Source organism: Natator depressus, chromosome 7 (assembly GCF_965152275.1).
Source record: "Natator depressus isolate rNatDep1 chromosome 7, rNatDep2.hap1, whole genome shotgun sequence".
Lineage (NCBI taxonomy): Eukaryota > Metazoa > Chordata > Testudines > Cheloniidae > Natator > Natator depressus.
In genome coordinates this window covers 26,830,575-26,849,912 of record NC_134240.1, presented here as the reverse complement: position 1 = coordinate 26,849,912, position 19,338 = coordinate 26,830,575, and the positions used below count along the sequence as shown (strand labels likewise).

The window sequence follows — 19,338 nt, the reverse complement described above, 5'->3', positions numbered from 1 at the left end:
TACGGTGGAATTTTTGAAAGTATTCCATGTTGGCTTAACTTAGCTTCCAGTAAAGTTAATAGGAGTCTCATCCTTTTACTCGCACTTGCAACCATCCACAAGTTGCAGCAACTTAACAACTCCCTACCTGCCAAACGAGCCATCAGCTAGACCTGCAGCGTCTGCCAGGCTGGATTCCCATCCTAATTGTGGGTGAATAGGGTGGGGCTTCTGAAACAGAGCTGCAAGAGGCTCTACATGAGCTCCAGCTCCAGTGTCAAAGCAAATGCCCAGTTATCTGTGTTGTGGATGAGCAAAACTGGTTGGAGTAATAAGCTCACCAAACTTTTGCCCATTTGTTAAAAACAAACTGGAAACAGACATTTCTGCAAAGTTGAGTTTTTGGGGCAGGGGTTCACTGCCAGTATTTGACCAGAATCTGAAGTATCAAAATTCAACCTGAAAGACTGGATAACATTGTCACAATATTTCCAGCCTGGACCAGACGAGTAAATATTAGAAAGCTTTTTGTATTTCCAGTCCAATACAGAAGGCTAAAGCGATTTAGATAATCTTTAAATATGTGTCTAAGCATTTGCGTATCTGAACTGAACCTCCAAACATAGTGAGTGAGCATGTATTATTACTCAGTGAACTTTATCTTCCTGGTAGTCAAGGGCAAGGGCTGCTTCTTCTGTAGTAATTTAACAACTCTCAACCAAAAGCCAAGATATGAATCAATGGTCACAGCATACATGTTGTGAAGAAGGCTATGGGCCTGATCATGTAGTTCTTACCCAGGCAAAACTCCCACTGAAGATAGGACTCCAGGATCAGACTCTGTATTTAGCTGCTTTCAATTACCAAATTGTAGGAACATTGTCTTGGGTTGCTGTTGTGCAACACAGGGTACCTTTTATTCATGGCTGCAGCCGGCCTATTTGTGGTAAGAAGAGAAGACTTTGGAATAAGAGCTAATCCATGAAATGTACTGTGTTGGGAGCGATCCTGAACTTTTTAATGTAAATTTCACAATGTGTAAGGAACACTATTTTGCTGAGTTAGGCCTAGAGTAAAGATATGTTACAAATATAGTGTTGGGGCAGGTATCTGAAGTAATAATAAAGAGGAACTGAGTTATACCAAGGTTTGAACTAAACCTTGAATTTAAATTCTGCAGAGCAGTAATTAAAACTTAGCCTGTAGCAAATCATTCACTTGAGGTTAAAATAGTGTGGGGGAAGCACTGATTTGAGTTTACCTTGCTTTATGCAATTTATAAGTATGACCTACCTAAAGCTAACATTCCTACCCCTGATTCCAGGTCCCAATTAAAAACACAGTTTGAAAACCTTTAGGAGACCTATGGGGCCTCTTTTACAGAAGCCTTTACCCCCTCTCATTCTATGAACAAATTAAAAAAATATTACCTGGTCCCCTGTTGGTCCTCCAAGCTGACACTATGTTTTCATTAATACATCATTAGGGTAATGACATTGTGCTGATGTTGTTCTCTAAATAGAGCATAAGCCATGAGTAGCACCAGGCCTGTATGCCTTTGCATTCTTTGTTACAGGGAAATATTTTTAAAAACGCATTATTAAAATGTTGAATTTCTTTAAAAAATATTTTTGGTTCTGTTTGATAAACCCTTGGTTTGGGGCATTTGTGCGTGAAGTAATCACTTAAGATACCTTAATCATTTCTCTCAATTGCGAAGTTGGTTCACTTATAATTTATATAATTTACAATTATATAAGGGCCAAATGTTTATCCGTTTAGAGGACACGTGGGATTGAAATACATTACTTAATGAAATCAGTGACATACTTTAAAAACAAGACTTGAAATTGTGGCTTTATTATTTTGTAGGCAATTAACTGCTACCTCATAGATAATAATGGATTTATTTTAGTATCTGAAGACTACAGACAGGTAAGTGGCAGGCTTTTTTTAACCAGTCCCATATCAGATATTAGAAAATGTTTAGTTTGTTTGATTTTGTTTATTAAACATGGTCTTCAGTGTTGAAGCATTAAGACAATGATCCACATTTAAGGAATAAGTAGCATGAGATTAAAAAGATCCCTCCCTCAAAGAATGTAATTTGCCTGTCAGAGGGCCTCAAAGAATTTCTACTCACAGTGGGGTGGGTCTGCTCTAAACTCATAAATTACAGAACTCTTTGCTACAGAGGTATCTGTTCCCCTTTAAGAATTTTTACGTTGAGGAAGAGGGTTCCATGTGGAGTTTTTACCTCATTCAGTTGTGATCTGAAATTCCCATATTTCTGGCTAGATCTCAGCTGAATTAAGTTTGATATGATTAGGTAGGTTTACTGGGATGTAGAACCTTACATTCTTTCAGAGACATCTTCCCTCACCCTGACCCTTGCTCCAACAAAAAAGAATCATATTTTGTCTGACCAGACTGGTCACTTTCACCAGTGCAATTCAATAGTGGGCAGCAGTGAAACTGACAAGGATCATGTTAATTCAGTCAGCAGCTTCCAGCACCCTTGGCGCCATACCAACCTCTTTATGATGACTGCCTCAGAGTCGGAGACCCCAGGGCTTCCACACTCCTGTGCCAGCAGGCTCTCCAAGCTGTGTGAAGCCAGCTGGCCTAGCAGTCTGGAAGCCCTGGGGCCCCCAAGTCTGAAGCAGTCCACATGGTGGGGCTGCCAAAGAGCTGGGACCCTGGAAGCCCTGGGGTCCCAACTCCGGGACAATCATTCAGGAGGGCTGCCAAGGAACCAGGCAGGTGAGATGGCAGGAAATTAGCTAGGTTTCCTTGTGAAACCTGCCTGGCAGGCAGATTTTGAAACCTGCCTATGTTATATTAGGTTCATCAAAGTCAACAAGTTTCTGTGAAATTTTTCACTTGTGATGGATCAGTGTTTTCCGGTGGAAAAATGTTTGGTTGAAAACCTTCCAACCAGCTCAGTTTCAAAGCCTACTCTGACTGCATCACAAGCAGGCAGTCTCATGGCAGTATCAAGGGCACAGAGGCAGAAATTGACTTTGACCCTCCCCGACAAAGGAGGCAATACCATCTCCAACTGCCCAGCTCGGAAGGCAGTGCCGCCGCCAGCAGCAGTGCAGAGGTAAGGATAGCAATATCACAACCCCCCACTACAATAACCTTGCAAACCCCACCTCAAACTCCTTTTTGGTCAGGACCCCTACAATTACAACACTGTGAAATTTCAGATTTAAATAGCTGAAATCATGAAATTTACAATTTTTAAAATCCTATGACTGTGAAATTGACCAAAATGGACCGTGAATATAGTAGGGCCCTGGCAATAAGACTCTGTCTTTCCATACTCCTTTGCCACGCACCACACAACGCTATCTCCTTTGTGCGTGAGGAGGAGGAGCACTATCAGTTACCCTAATATCTGGGATTCTCCTTCTCTGCTGCTATTTGGAGGACTCCTGCTTCAGAAATAACTAGAGCAGCTCTAAGAGCCCTGCCCTACACCTGGACAATCCATTTCTTTACTTGATCTAAACTGAGCAGTTCAAATGTTCTCAAAACCCCACAAACTCTGTAAAGGTTACTGATTTCTGAGGAGAAGCTAATGTTTAAAACTGTAAAAAGAGTGTTTTGAGTGAGAGCTGTCCTTTAAATGCCTGAATACAACTGACTCATGACTTGATAAATCAGATTTGCTATCTAATATTATACCAGCCTTTCCTGGTCTGGGCTCATTTGACGCTGTCTGATTTCCTGTCTTGCAATTAGGATAATTCTTCTTCATCATTAATCAGCTAGTGCTATTGAAATTGGTGCATTTAGTCACAGAAAATAAAAATGTTCTCCTTGCCCCTAGCAGGCTTTACACATTCATGTGTTTTGAAAAATGTCCCAGGTTTCCCCTCAGTGAAAAAGGCAATACTTGCTCTTTAGACAGAGGAATGCCTCTTGGCTAGGTCTGTAACTTCTGTCTGCAAACTCCCAGGTGTATAGTTGAGGTCAAGTAAGTTACTTGTAATGAAAACTAGGGTTTAGTTATTCATGCCCTTTCCTCCCGCTTCCCCTAAATTCTGGGATTTTCCCCTTAAAAACAGTGCAAAGATCATGTCCAATTGTTCTGTGAATTGAGGTCCTGAATTAAAAATGCCATCCCTACACTGGAAAAAGACACTGTCGTGCACATGCATGATTCTTTACAGCTCCATTTGCCTAGCTGTCAGGACCAGGCCTAATGGATAATGGGGTTTCTTCCAGATTGTATATCAAATTCGTAACAGGAATGTTTGTTTTCTCATCAGAAATTTGTCTTCATTATTCCATATCTTTTCATTTACTGAACAAAGGCAAAATGGATCATTCATCGAGATGAGTGGTTTTAAGCAGGAAATGACTCTGAATGGGGTGAAAATTTATAGGATTGGTGAAATGTAATGTTCCAGCTCCATAAACAGGTCATGCAGGAATTATAAACAATGCTTTTTTATGACCATTTAGGAAATCCTTTCAAAACCAGTTTATATCTTTATGGAGTAGCATTTTAATCACAAGGGTTTGTGATCAGATTAGTTGCATTTTCTTTACAAGCTTGAGATTTGGGTGGTTTTTATTTCTGACATTAGATGTTATGCAATGTACCTCAATCTATTGTATAAACTCACCCATCTGCTCAAGGGTTTACTCTGTAATCCCCATAACTTGTCATGACTGTTAAGTCCTTTTCAATTTTTTATGTAGCAGTAGCCCTGAAAATCTATCTATGTAACTGTCAGCTCCACTCTTGTCAGATCCTAGGATATGCCAGTTTAAATTGTATCCACTCTTTTTTTGCATTTATCTCCACTTCTGGTCATGTATGTTCTTCCCCCTCAGACTGGGAACTTTTTTGGTGAGATCGAGGGGGCTGTGATGAACAAATTGCTAACAATGGGCTCCTTTAAAAGGTAAGAATTTTACAACCTTCTCTCCCTTAAAAAAAGGTTTGTATAAATAAAGTAAAATAAAACCAAGGTCAAATAAAACAAGCCCAAAGTTGACTGAGTGGCTGGATTCTGCTTGTGCTCATGTTCCAGGTGATCTTCGTAATTTGATGCCACATACATGGACTGTTACAAGTCTTGGAGATTTGGCCTACAATGAGTTTCCTGTTAACACAGTATAGCTTATTGGAATATGATACTGAAGTAAGAATCTGAGTCCAATCCTGTTCCCATTGACTTCAATGGCAGCAGAATTGGGCCCTATATACTGCAGTGCAGCTTAAACAGATTTTTAAAGCAAGTCACAGAGGAAATAGAAAACAATGTAACCTATATAATCCTGGAGATTGTCTTCTTTAGAAAAGACAAACCAGAAAAGACAAAAGTGTCCCAGAGATAAAAGGGAAGGAATTACTTCTCATTGATATATTTTCACTCACATTTACTATCTCAGCCTCACAAATTGTCATGAAAATTGACCAGGCCAGGCAAAAATCTACTTGCTGGGCCTTACCAACATTGTAATGAAAAACAAATGAATTTTTTTATGTGCCCATCAAAATAAATTACTCACTTCAGGGAAGTGGGCAAGTAGAATTTTGCAAGGGTATGTTAACCTTATCTCCCAACTCAGTACTAGATTCTGCCTGGTTTTTACACAGCTCTAAATAGCCTCCATCCCTTCACCGTTGTATGCCCCATATAAGAGCTGTGAAGAACTGTAGTCCTTGCATTTAGCCACCCCTGCTGCTGTGCTGTTACTGCTGTTGTACTCAAGCTAGCTTTGGTTTTAAAGCTAAGTCACACCTCCTGATTGTAGTGTAGTCATATCCTTAGAAGCCGTATGCTTCCTGTGCTCCTGTTGGGCTGTACAGTGGTTCATCACACACAATAAAGAGCTCTCCCAAATTGAGAAGATCTAGCACTCAGTGAATAGTCCCAAATCCTAGTTTTCTGATGGTGGCAACCTTCATTCTGCTGGCAAAGGAACTGTTATTTGTTTACTGTTACATTTTTAATAGTTACTATGAAATGAAGTGAACTAATTCCTATTTACTAAATGGGTTCTGGGACGGAAGGGCAAGAAGCAAGCCATTTTATTTAATCCAAGCTAAAAATCGGCGTTAAATGTAAAGGATAATGCTTTGCCTCCATACCTTTGCTTTTCTCCTACCCAGCAGAATATTGGCATTTTAAATAGATGTTCAACCAGAAATTCAGTGGGGCTGAGCTCCATGACTAACATAAATGAAGTGAAGGATCCATCTCATGTGCAGCAATAGCCAACTTGGAATGGCTAATCGGTTCATGTTTAGCTATGAGATAGCTAGAAAGAATGAAGCCAACATCGAATCCACTAACTGAGAGTGACTGAACCACACGCTGAAAGCAAAATTTAAACACAGTGAGTGGATTATTTAAACAGAATTAGCTGGTCGTTGCCAGTGAATTTAAAAAATGGGTTAGAATCAAACTGGTATAATTGCACTAAATGAGCCACCTGCTCTTTCTGTGGTACAGCAGATAGTCCAGGGCAACAGAAAGTAAAGTCACTTTAGTCTGGGGTATACAAGGCTTTTAAAAAGAATCCTCCCACCAACATGGAATGGGAACCTTTCCTGGGTTTGTAATGAACATTAATCAGACATGTTCCTTGTTTAAAGGTTATTGTTTTCTTTTTACTTTACCTTAATGTATTTCTTTATTTTTATTTCAAATCAGGGGAAAAAAGCATGTAAGGGTTTGGAGGGGATCTCTGCATTCTGGGCACTGATGCTGTGTGAGCACAACAGAGCAGTTGCCATAAATATTATGTACATCATATTTCCTATTATTATGGTTATTATGGAGATCAGATTAGAGAGCAGGCTCTAATCGGTCTCTATATTCTTTGAAGTTTTTCTCTGATGATTTCCAGAGCCATCCTTTATTCCAGTTTGCTGCCTATATGTTGTCTACTTTCCAGCAGATGTGTGTGCTATAAAAAGTGTCATCTGAGCTGTTTGTGCTCCTCAGTGGCTTAGCTGGCAAAGTGTAGGCTTCCATGATACCTGGACCAACACCATAAAACACAAAAGGCATTTATTGACACACCCTGCAAAATGGGAGTCCTAAAGTTCCTCTTGAACCTACCTATCCCGAGTGGCAATACAAAGAGATTCCGCTACATCACAGATTCATGCTAATTATCACACAAACTAAGGGCCCGATCCTGCAAAGGGATCAGATGACCTCTTGTGATATTGTGAGTTCCCTCAACTTCTATTGGATAAGAGAGCACTCAGTACTTCTCACAATCAGGCTGGAAGCATTGGGCAAAAGGGGGTTGTTTCCCTAAGTCCACATTTGTTTTCATCATGTACCTGGGTATTCACAAATCCATCCATACATTGGCTGTTTGTATTTTAATGTGAAACTTCAAGTAGAACTAAAAAGTCTTTTTCTTAGACTGAGTAGTGCACTTTTGTTGATCTTCTTAGTTTTAACTTTATGTTCAGGAAAATATATAGTCTTTTTCTTAGCAAATTACCTCTGCAGTCACATGGCCTGTTGACTGTTAAGTCCTTAGTTATCGAATCATTGTCTACTGTACATTCTGTATAATGCACATAGTCCGGTATTAAAATGTCATTTAAATTAAGATGTACATATGGAAGGAACTGAATTGATATAAACCAAAAAGCTGCAGCTTTTATAGGTACTGAAACTTATCATGAAAAACTTCTTCTCAATTAAAAAGATTTGCTACAAGAACCAATATACTTTAGCTTTTTGCAAGAGTCACACCACACAGTTCATGGGAATAGTGTGAAATGCTATTTGTTTGCTGAAAGAAAAGTGTATAATGTGGAAAAGCCTACAAAATCAGAGATCTATGAATAAATATGTTTATAAAAGGGATGAACTGAGTAAAAATGGAAGAGAAAGCCGAAGGTCTAGTCTACCAAAAAGTCCCCCCAAAATTCTTCAGTAGGATCTAAAAATGAGTACATTTTAAAGGCAAATATGACACAATATCCTCTCCTCTTGACAGTTCTGTTTCCATCAGGCATTCTCCTGGCCCCTGCAGAAGGACCTCTACTTCGGTATTTAATCATGTTGTCAGAACATAAGACCAAACTGGTGGACACCTGGATTCCAGCTTTCCCAGATGCTAAGGCTCACTAACAATTTCTTGTTGCTCTGAGGGCTCCTCTTGCTGCTCGCCTTCCCCTGCTTCTTTCATTTATCTTTCTTTATGTGCTTCCTAGTGAATAATGCATGCTCTCTGTGCTTTCAAAGTATGGTACATTCCAAACCTCTTACCGTTTTCTCTCTCTCACTCACACACACACACACACACATTCTATCTTTTGATTGGCTTATAAATTAAGTTTAGTGAAAGTTCGCCAAATCTTAGAAATGTTTTGCTTCTTGGTTATAATCCTAACTACATGCAAAACTGCAAAGCATTTTTGAAGCCAAATACTGGAAAAAGAAAAACTTAGTGGGTCACGCCACTCCCTTTCAGACATAACAGCCTTCTAAAGAAGCATGTTCACCTTTGCACCATGGGACATTTTAACATGTAAGCTCCTTGACTGTGACATGACTTTTAATTAAATGCGCTGGGAATATTTTAAAAGATAAATGTTATATTTGCAAGTCTTGTTTTCTTTAATTTCGTGCTTAGCTTCCTACTGGATGGACTGATTTATTTATTTGGTGGTATTCAAAACCATTTAAAAATGCAATGACCTTTTTATCCGCAATTTGTTTATGAAATGTGCACTTTGGAGGAGACTAGTGCTGAGAATGAAGGAGCAGTCAAGAGGGGCTTAATGTAGCTGTATTCACCTGTACAAATTTGAACATTATTTCACTGGTCCAGAGGAAAACAGTCCCTATTTCTGATGTATTTAATTGCTGCAGTCCCCAGGGCCTGTTTCTGCTCCCACTGAAGAAGTCAATGAAAATCTTGCATTGACTTTGAGCAGGATCAGACCCAACATATACCCCAAAAGTATGTCATAAAATATGACAAAATTAATACAGTCAGGTGCAGGGTTGTGGGAGGGGAGGGTTGTTGCTGTTTTTGGTTTGGGGTTTTGGGGGGGTTATTTGGGTTTTGGGGGGTTTTTTTGGTTAACAAAAATGCCCTGCACAATAGGCCTCATTTGTAACCTGCACACAATCTCGAGGCATTAAAAATAGATCGGTCTCCCCATCTTACCTAATGACGTTGCCAGAAAGAGGAGCCCTGTTCTGACTGTTCAAATTTGCCAGCTGTATTTCTTGACCTGTGCTCTTGTCACTTTTTCATGGCTCTGTGGTATGCTCTTGGCCCATCCGACATCTAAGATTCACGGGCTCATAACTGAATTTGGGTTTAGACTTTAGGTCTGAGTGAATTTTACTACCACTTTCATACAGTGTATTAAGATATACAGGAATATCTTTACCCAACTGTAAGGCCCCAACCATGTGTGCTGTGTAAAAGGGTCCTTGTTCTGCATGCTAGAAATAAACGTCGAGTTGTAGCTTTATAAATGTTATGCTTTGCAGTATCTTGGCAATTAGAAGCAGTTAAAAACTAGTTCAGCTCTTCTCCTAAGCACAGCCAAAGACATGCGCTGACAAGTTATTTTTGTCAAAGGCATAATTTATTTTTATTTTTTTTAACTGAATTTAGTAGTGATGAAAGGTGCTGGATTGACAGCCCTGGAGACTATAATAATCTGTTTGTCTATCCTTACACTGTTCAGCCAGTGACCTACAGGGCCACCTCTAAGCCTGAGAGGCTAGTTCACTCTCCATGCTCATTAAATCTTGCCCTTCTGCTGAGAATTCAAGCAAGGATGCCAACTGTGTTTGAGGAGGTGGACATCTGTCCATTAGAACTGGACTGAGACCCACCAATTCATTTCACACAGGCCACTGAGTGAAATAGCTATGTAGTAGCTTCATATAGTAGCTATTCAGTCACTGCCTACCTGGGTGGGATTTCAACTCACAGCCTAGAGGTTAAATTTCATGTCCCCTACCGGTCACCTGAGTCACCCAGTCCCCTAACGGTAAAAATTTCACAACATTTACTTGCAATGTACTGTGCATGTTTCATCACATAGCTGAAAAATAGTTTGTTGTAAAATACCATAGTATTGTCCGCTGACACTTGGGAATCTTAGTAGGCAGTACACGCATTCGTTATGGGATCATGATTAGGTGGTATTAAAAGGAGCACTGGAGATGAATCTAACAGTTGCTCACAGGCACATATATTAAGCTAAGATGACTCAGGGTCAGAATTTTTTGGTTTGCTAAATTTTGGAAGAAGATTGTGTTAATTACTCACTTTGGCACAGGGCTACTCCCATTGACAATTTCCCTGCTTCCCTTTGTGTGCATTTCCTCCTTTCTTATAGAATTGCAGCTTGCATAAGTTACAAGACAGAATCATATAAGGCTTGTTATTCATATAAATTACATATATGCCATAATATCTTGAATTGGTGAGAAAATTACTCTTTTTTATTCAGTTGCATATCTTTGCTAGTATATTTGTAAATAAGAATGTTTGACATTGATAGGTAGAAAGTAAAACACATGCTGAAGATCTAGCTGAAAGTAATACATAAGTTAGTATAACCTGTGCTGCTGGTTGTGATGGGGTGTATAAACCCAGCACTAGGACTGAAGGGGTTAAAGGATAGATCTGGGCCCAGACAACCCTGCCCAGAGCATGCTCCAGATGGAACTTATAAGGAAGCCAGACCACTCAGAAAGGGAAAGACAAGGCAGGGAGAAAGATATGCCTTGGGAGCGCCTAAGAAGGGATGCTGCAGCAGCTCTTCTAGAAAAAGGGGAGCCTATCTGGTGGGCCTAGACAGACTAAAGGTGCAGTTTATACCTTTTCTTCAGCATCTGTTGTTATAGATAGAAAAGCATGGACTATAGAATGGGGGGTAGGAAGTGGCCCAGATAGGGCAACTGTAAGGCGCCCTTGGTAACCCTCGCAGGGCCCTGGGTAGAGCCCAGTAGAGGGGAGAGCCCGGGCTCTCCTACCAACCACCCTCTGCACTAAGGAGGAACTCACCCCCTAACCACTGGGTGATGCTTCCATCAAGTGACAACATCCCAACTTGGTGGAGAATGTGAGCATTCACCCTGGGTCTGCTGTAAGACTTTGAGAAGAAGAACTGGAAGGGAAGAAAAAGAGGGGAGAGAGAGAGAGAGAATGAGAAGAAAAATGGACTTCGACAAATTTTTGAAGTGGCTGATGGTCAGCCAACAGCAGCAGAACCAGGTGTTCCAACATATGACTGCCCAACAACAGCAATAACAGCTTATCCAGGAGCAGGCGACAACAGCAGGAACAGCAACAAAGCCTGCTTCAACAGGTGATGGCCATTTTACAACCCCCCGGAGCAAACACAAACATGGTGACTGGTACCTTGAGCCCCACCACAATTACGAACCTCCTGTAAGACTCACAAAAACAAGGCCAGAAGATGACTCCAAAGCTTTCTGAGTCACTTTCAAGAGGGTCATCACAGCAGCTTGATGGCCATCCGAATACAGGACTGTTTTGCTGGCACCATATCTTACTGGATTTGCTCAAGCTGTGTACTGGAACTTTGATGCCATGGAAGCCCAAGATTATGCTAAGGTCAAGGGGCCATCTTGGACACCTTCCGTATCATGGCAGAAACCCACCAATAGTGCTTATGTTGGGAAAGATGTCCCCTGGGGACCCAGTTATGAGCAGTGACCAAGAGGCGTAAGGAATACTCTTGGCAGTGGCTCCAGCCCAAGAAACGGACAGGGGGACAGGTGGCCAAACAAGTGGTGCTGGAACAATTTAGCAGCTGCAGACCTGATGGTGGCGCCACTCAAGACCAAAGATGCTCACCCCAGCTGACCAGTGACAGCAGACCTTCTGGCCTGCTGAGGGGGGCAACCCATTGGGGAACTGCATGCCAGGTCTGGCGCCCCCAGCCAGTCCATGGCTATAACAAAGCCCTAGAAGACTGGTTCCAAGGGGAGGAAAGAGTGAGAGGACGGACCAGTCCCAAAGAAAGACCCACCACACAAGTCCCACCTCCCCTGTGCAGTCAGGGGTGGAAAAAAAACCTCAACTCACACTTGCTTTTTTGTGCTAGCAACAGGTCATTTCTGCTGTGACTGCTCCTTCATGAATTGCCCCGATGGGCAGGCATGGATGCCAGACACCTGGGTTAGAAAAAGAGGCCTGGCCAAGAATCTAATCCCTGTGTGAATCAACGGGGTAGAGGTGACAGCCCTAATAGCGTTGAGGTGCAGCCAAATGCTGATCTGAGGACAACCAGTAGGACCCAGAGATAACCTGGGAGAAATCTTCTACCTCTAATGCATGCACAGCAATGTAGGCCTATATCCCACAAGTGAGATACAGTTCACTGTAGGAAGCTGCATGGGAAAAATACTGTCAAGCATGGTCCCCACTCTGGCCTACCCAGTGATTTTGGGTTAGATGTTTAATTTTCTCGAACCAGATTTTTACTCAGCTGCAAGTACATTGTAAAGTGCAACACTGAATTTACCGTATCAGGAAACTGACTATAAAAGGGTTTCACCAAAATGGATATGTCCCCCAAGTTTATCTAAAACAGAGGTGCATAGTTAGCTGTTGAAAATTTGTTTTCCATTACTTAAAGTTTTATATATAGTCTGTGTCTATCATATATCAGATTTTGAAAGCAACTGTTCTGTGGACTTCAGTGACGATGATAAAGTATGGAAATGTGGGCAGTTAACAGTACAGTGATGTCATAAAGACTCAGGCATGTTCTCTCTGGCAAGAATAATCTACTGATTCTAAGAACACATCAGGCTTGGGTTGGGCATAACTAGATGGGTTTAAATTTAGATCAGAGGGAAAGCTGGCAATTATCATGTTCTTTAACTATAAACAGCTGAACAGGACACAGGTAGCCACAAACTTTTCAAACAGCATCACAATCACTTCAGAAAGGCTAAATAATCTAGAAATCTTTCTTTTTGCAACATTTAGTTAAACCTGTCTAAATATTGAGGAAAAAATTATTTTATAACATCTTAGAATGACATTAGCATTAATATAATACTGTAGAAATGAACTCTTTACACAGAAGCACTTCAGAATCTTGGATCACTACTTTTGCTATTTATGCTACAGTAGTGTTTGCAAGTATTAGCACTAGAAGTCTTTTACCATTTTGATGTACAGGAAATCTTAGAGCTGTAACACATTTTCAAGAATAAAGGAAAGCTGGCATTTGAATTTGTGAATGCTGTAGAACCCATTTGTATTGATCTTTAATATCTATTAATAGTGACATTGAATGAAAGTCCTGAATTGTTTCAACATGTTGTAGTGTTCAAATTTCAGCCTCATTATGGGCATCATCCTGTGGCCATTCATGGTTACTGCAATCTTCCCATTGGCTTCCATTGGTGAAGAATTAGACCTTATGAAGATGTCTACAGTCATACTTTTGCTAATGTGATCTGCACATCCTTTGTTGATGTTGTTGTTTGAATTGTCTTTGGAAAGATGCAGGTTTTCAGTAGCATTGAAGCTGATCCTTTGAAAAACAGCGTAACACTTATTTTACTCAGTATGGTAGGATTTAATAGCCATTGTTAAATAGCACATGTTGTAACAACATCAGTACTTCCTTCACAAAAGCAGAATTTATTCCAGGCCTTTATTGGGAAAACTGTATCTGTCCTGCAGCTTTCCTTAAGATTTGTTCAATTTTTTTTTCCATCTGGATACATTGTCTCTGTTTTGAAAGCGACTTTCCTATACTTTCCGCCTGTAACCGGAATCTTCTCTCTGGAAACACTTTAATATATTTAGAAAAGACTATAAACACATTGCAGTATCATACACACATGGGTTTGTGGCACTCCAGCCCAGCAATAGCTATTATGCTATATGCTCACCTTGATTGTAAGGCTCTCTGTTATAACTCTCTCCATGTGCCTTAAAGCTAAGGCTTACTTCTTGCCTTACAGCAAAGTAAAATTCTATTTCACTACATGTTTTAACCTAGGAGTTATAAACAATAAGAGCAATCTTAGATTTTTCCAAAACAATACCATCCTTAACCATCAGCCTATATAACCAGGTTTATTCAGTTAAATTTTGTATTTAAAATTACTTGTTTGAATTCATATTGCAATATTTTATTAACCTTTATCATTGAATGTTTAGTAAAGAAATTACACGCAACATTTCACTTATACAATCATAGTATTTACAAGCATTAATATTGAAAAAATATTTAAAGACATCTTCCAGTATTTAAGACTGAAGTCTAAATGATAATTATAACAGATGTTCTAAGTGGTACATAGTAATATAATTTCATTAAAACTTCTAGGCAGGATAAAGCAATCTTCAGATTAACAAACCTCTTATAGCAGATGAAGCTGACATTAGATGATATGATTGCACTTTTCAAATACCACGTTTGCAGTACTTTTATTCATTATATTAAACATACCATGAAAGGAGTGAAAACTGAACACTACTCTAAGAACAGACAACGGGGCATGGGAGAGTGGGGGCATTTCAGTGAAGTAGTCTTCTTTGGCAATTCTTCATAGAACAATTAAAGCCTGTAAACTGCTCTTCTTTGTGTGCTTAACACATGCTGACATCAGTGGTTCCATGCACGGATAAGAGCAGTGCATGGTTCTTAGATACAGAGGAGTGAAACACAGGAGCCACGACTGGAGATGGAGAGGCTTGGAAAGTGTAACCCTGGTTAGCGGGGAGAAGGGGGAAAGCTAGAAGAAGTGGTGTATTTCTGCATGCCATAAGGGCAGCACAACTTACACCATGTACTGCTCTGTTTGTCTTGGCAGATCTGTGTGCGTGGATCTGGCTGTGGGCGTGATTCTGCCAAATATGGTCAGTGTTTAACCTACACCCATGTATAGGTCTCTAGTTATGCGTTTTGTCTACCATTTGCCTCTTTCTGCCAGGCCGATACAGCTCTGGCTTCCTCGCCATTTTTTTTACTGGACATAAGATATAGTAAGTGAGAAAGCATTATGTGACACATACCAAATATTTAGCTGAAACTGCAGGATCCAAACCACTTAGTCAGAATGTATCTGAGCCAGAAATATACTGTGTAAGTAATATATAACATTTGAATAAAAGGAGTACTTGTGGCACCTTAGAGACTAAGAAATTTATTTGAGCATAAGCTTTCATGAGCTACAGCTCACTTCATCGGATGCATACTGTGGAAAATACAGTGTGGAGATTTATGTACACAGAGAACATGAAACAATGGGTGTTACCATACACACTGTAAGGAGAATGATCACTTAAGATGAGCTATTACCAGCAGGAGAGCGGGGGGTGGGGAGAAAACCTTTTGTAGTGATAATCAAGGTGGGCCATTTCCACTAGTGACAAGAACATCTGAGGAAGAGTGGGGGGGTGCGCGGGGGGGAAATAAAAATGGGGAAATAGTTTTACTTTGTGTAATGACCCATCCACTCCCAGTCTCTATTCAAGCCTAAGTTAATTGTATCCAGTTTGCAAATTAATTCCAATTCAGCAGTCTCTCGTTGGAGTCTGTTTTTGAAGTTTTTTTGTTGAAGAGTTGCCACTTTTAGGTCTGTAATCGAGTGACCAGAGAGACAGAAGTGTTCTCCAACTGGTTTTTGAATGTTATAATTCTTGACGTCTGATTTGTGTCCATTTATTCTTGTACGTAGAGACTGTCCAGTTTGGCCAATGTACATGGCAGAGGGGCATTGCTGGCACATGATGGCATATATCCCATTGGTAGATGTGCAGGTGAACGAGCCTCTGATAGTGTGGCTGATGTGATTAGGCCCTATGATGGTGTCCCCTGAATAGATATGTGGACACAGTTGGCAACGGGCTTTATTGCAAGGATAGGTTCCTGGGTTAGTGGTTCTGTTGTGTGGTGTGTAGTTGCTGGTGAGTATTTGCTTCAGGTTGGGGGGCTGTCTGTAAGCAAGGACTGGCCTGTCTCCCAAGATCTGTGAGAGTGATGGGTCGTCCTTCAGAATAGGTTGTAGATCCTTGATAATGCGTTGGAGAGGTTTTAGTTGAGGGCTGAAGGTGATGGCTAGTGACGTTCTGTTATTTTCTTTGTTGGGCCTGTCCTGCAGTAGGTGACTTCTGAGTACTCTTCTGGCTCTCTCAATCTGTTTCTTCACTTCAGCAGGTGGGTATTGTAGTTGTAAGAATGCTTGACAGAGATCTTGTAGGTGTTTGTCTCTGTCTGAGGGGTTGGAGGAAATGCGGTTGTATCGTACAGCTTGGCTGTAGACAATGGATTGTGTGGTGTGGTCTGGGTGAAAGCTGGAGGCATGTAGGTAGGAATAGTGGTCAGTAGGTTTCTGGTATAGGGTGGTGTTTATGTGACCATCACTTATTAGCACCATAGTGTCCAGGAAGTGGATCTCTTGTGTGGACTGGTCCAGGCTGAGGTTGATGGTGGGGTGGAAATTGTTGAAATCATGGTGGAATTCCTGAAGGGCTACTTTTCCATGGGTCCAGATGATGAAGATGTCATCAATGTAGCGCAAGTAGAGTAGGGGCATTAGGGGACGAGAGCTGAGGAAGAGTTGTTCTAAGTCAGCCATAAAAATGTTGGCATACTGTGGGGCCATGCGGGTACCCATAGCAGTGCCGCTGATTTGAAGGTATACATTGTCCCTATATGTGAAATAGTTATGGGTGAGGACAAAGTTCAGCCACCAGGTTTGCCATGACATCACTGTTCCTCAGACGTTCTTGTCAACTGCTGGAAATGGCCCACCTTGATTATCACTACAAAAGGTTTTCTCCCCCCCCCCGCTCTCCTGCTGGTAATAGCTCATCTTAAGTGATCACTCTCCTTACAGTGTGTATGGTAACACTCATTGTTTCATGTTCTCTATGTATATAAATCTCCCCACTGTATTTTCCACTGAATGCATCCGATGAAGTGAGCTGCAGCTCACGAAAGCTTATGCTCAAATAAATTTGTTAGTCTCTAAGATGCCCCAAGTACTCCTTTTCTTTTTGCGAATACAGACTAACACAGCTGCTACTCTGAAACCTAACATTTGAATGATTCTCAGAACCTCTTAGTGACAGTTCCAGTCACAAATTTAGATTATATATAGTTACCTAACAATATGGACTGCAACAATTTGCACTTTGGATTGCCAACATTTCACGTATATGGTATAGAATGCTTCTGAGTGACGTTAAAAATGTGTCATTAGCTGGCTCTTTGGCTTTGACATGCCACTGTGGCATCCTATGGCCTAACCCTAGAGTGTGATGTGCTTTTCATTTCACTTAGAGGCATGCCAAATGTTAGAGAACACTGCAGTCCCCTTTCACATTTTTATAAGCCATTCACATCCACTTGTGTTCTCTCATACTTATGATGATGAAACCATTAAATGAATGTTTAATTTACATGAGTAACGTTTGTTAATTCATACTTGTAATGACTTATTAAATGATGATTAAAATCAATATTTCATCTGTCACAGATGTTAAAAGCGATCTATGTGGATGGGTGTAATTGACTCATTGTTCTATGGACACATTCTTAGAGATTGTCACAATTCCACGTGTCTCTAAGTGCTGGATTTTACACAAAATCTCTCAGTTATGTCAAAGATGGCAGAGAGCTCCCTTTTGACTATGCATCTGAGGAGGTTCCTATAAATTGTTTATTACAGCAAGCACTATACATATTGAATATTTTGCGCTCATAAAAAGTAGCACAGTTACACTCATGCTGGTTGGAATATCGAAAGAGTGAATACGCTGAGCTTCAACCTCCCACTTCTTGGGAAGCCACAACCCTTGGAGGGGATAACTGGTATGTGGACTCTCTAGATGTGTGGAGATGTCTGTCTTCACCTTTGAGGGTACAGAGAGTGTTGTGGTAAAAGTAGCCCCTCAAATGCATAGGTTGTGTCGCTTTCTGGGGCTAAATGTGCAGATCTCAGTCCAGAATCAAAATCTAATTGTTTAAGCATCCTGTTGAATGTATAGTCTCCTTTTCCTTGCATAGTTTACCCCACCATCTGTTATACTGTATGTGTACCCTTCCCTATTTTCTCTTCTCCCAACTATGCTGTCGTTTTGTCCCACAGCCTGATAAAATCCTTACGAAGTTTTACAGTGTTTCTTGCCTTTATGCTCCTTTGTCTGGAATGTATTTTAATGACCCTCCCTCCCCTTCCCTCCCCCTTTTAAATTTTATTTTGCTGCCTACTTTGTGGGCAGACCCTGTTGTATTTCACCATCTTATTCTGGTGTGTTTTCTTCTTAGTCAAGCAGTTTTCTGTTCTTCTCTGTAGAATTACACTTTATGACTACCAGGCCATGTGTAGAACAAACAAAGAGAGTAGCGACAGTGCCCATAGCTTACTGGACGTAAGTATAGTTAACATTATGAGCACCCTTCCACAAAATCACCAGAAAATTGTTGCAAATATATATCTAAAATTGTTGCAAATTATATATATGATGTAATATTTTGATTGTAGTTATCACAAGCCTATTATTGCTATTTGAACTATTGAAGCTCTTACATTTATCGTACCATCCCATCCCATATGAACAATGGTTCTATATCCATAAATCCACTGTGTTTAAGTATTTGCAGGACCAAACTCTTGTACGGTAGCTTTTTCCACTAGCACTACTAATGCTAAGGGTCTGTCAGCATGTTATTTGTCCCATTTTGAACACCTACTCTCATAACTTTCTAAATTAACTATAAACGTTTGCTTTAGGCAAAGATCTGGAATTTTAAAATATATAATTTGTTTAAAAAAAAGTTTTGGGAGGTTTTAATTACAGGGTGGTTGGATTTGTTAAAGCCTTCAAGTTAATGTTTTCTGCACCTTGTTTTGCACTTCTGCAGTAAACTGAACAACAGATTGATTTTTCTAAAGTGGAATTTCACTGACCACTTAAACCTAGGTCTGCATATAGACTCCTGTGCCTTCTCAGAACCCGAGTGAAGTCAAGTGTGTTCCACGTGAGCAGACCTCTGGTCATTAAAGGATCAGAGCTGCAGTTAATAATTTTAGGGTGTTTTATAATACAAAATATTCATAGTTTTTTTTAAAAGCCAGAATGGACCATTAGATTGGATGTATATAGTTGAATTATCTCTTTTATATTACAAAATGAATTGTTTTTAACCAAATTTATTAGTATTTAGCATAAAAAATGTGTATATAAAGGCTGCCACAAAATAATTGCAAAACTGAAGGACCCTATTCACTGATATAATAGACTCTAGAAAAAGTTATTACACAAATTTTTTTTAAAATGTACCTGAGTACAGATATACAAGCTAAACCTAATAGTTCTGTCAGCATAATT

At 40.2% G+C, this 19,338-nt stretch overlaps 1 protein-coding gene across 4 annotated transcripts in view; it reads left to right on the top strand.

Annotated features, from left to right (window-relative positions):
• The window catches only part of CACNA2D3 (calcium voltage-gated channel auxiliary subunit alpha2delta 3), an 869,947-nt gene that overhangs the window by 812,772 nt on the left and 37,837 nt on the right, over nt 1-19,338 (top strand). For all 4 annotated transcript variants that reach the window (XM_074957772.1, XM_074957774.1, XM_074957773.1 and 1 more), the window contains 3 exons: nt 1,852-1,914; nt 4,831-4,901; nt 18,303-18,378. In XM_074957772.1, coding sequence (XP_074813873.1) covers nt 1,852-1,914; nt 4,831-4,901; nt 18,303-18,378 — 210 coding nt within the window. The remainder of the gene's footprint in view (nt 1-1,851; nt 1,915-4,830; nt 4,902-18,302; nt 18,379-19,338) is intronic.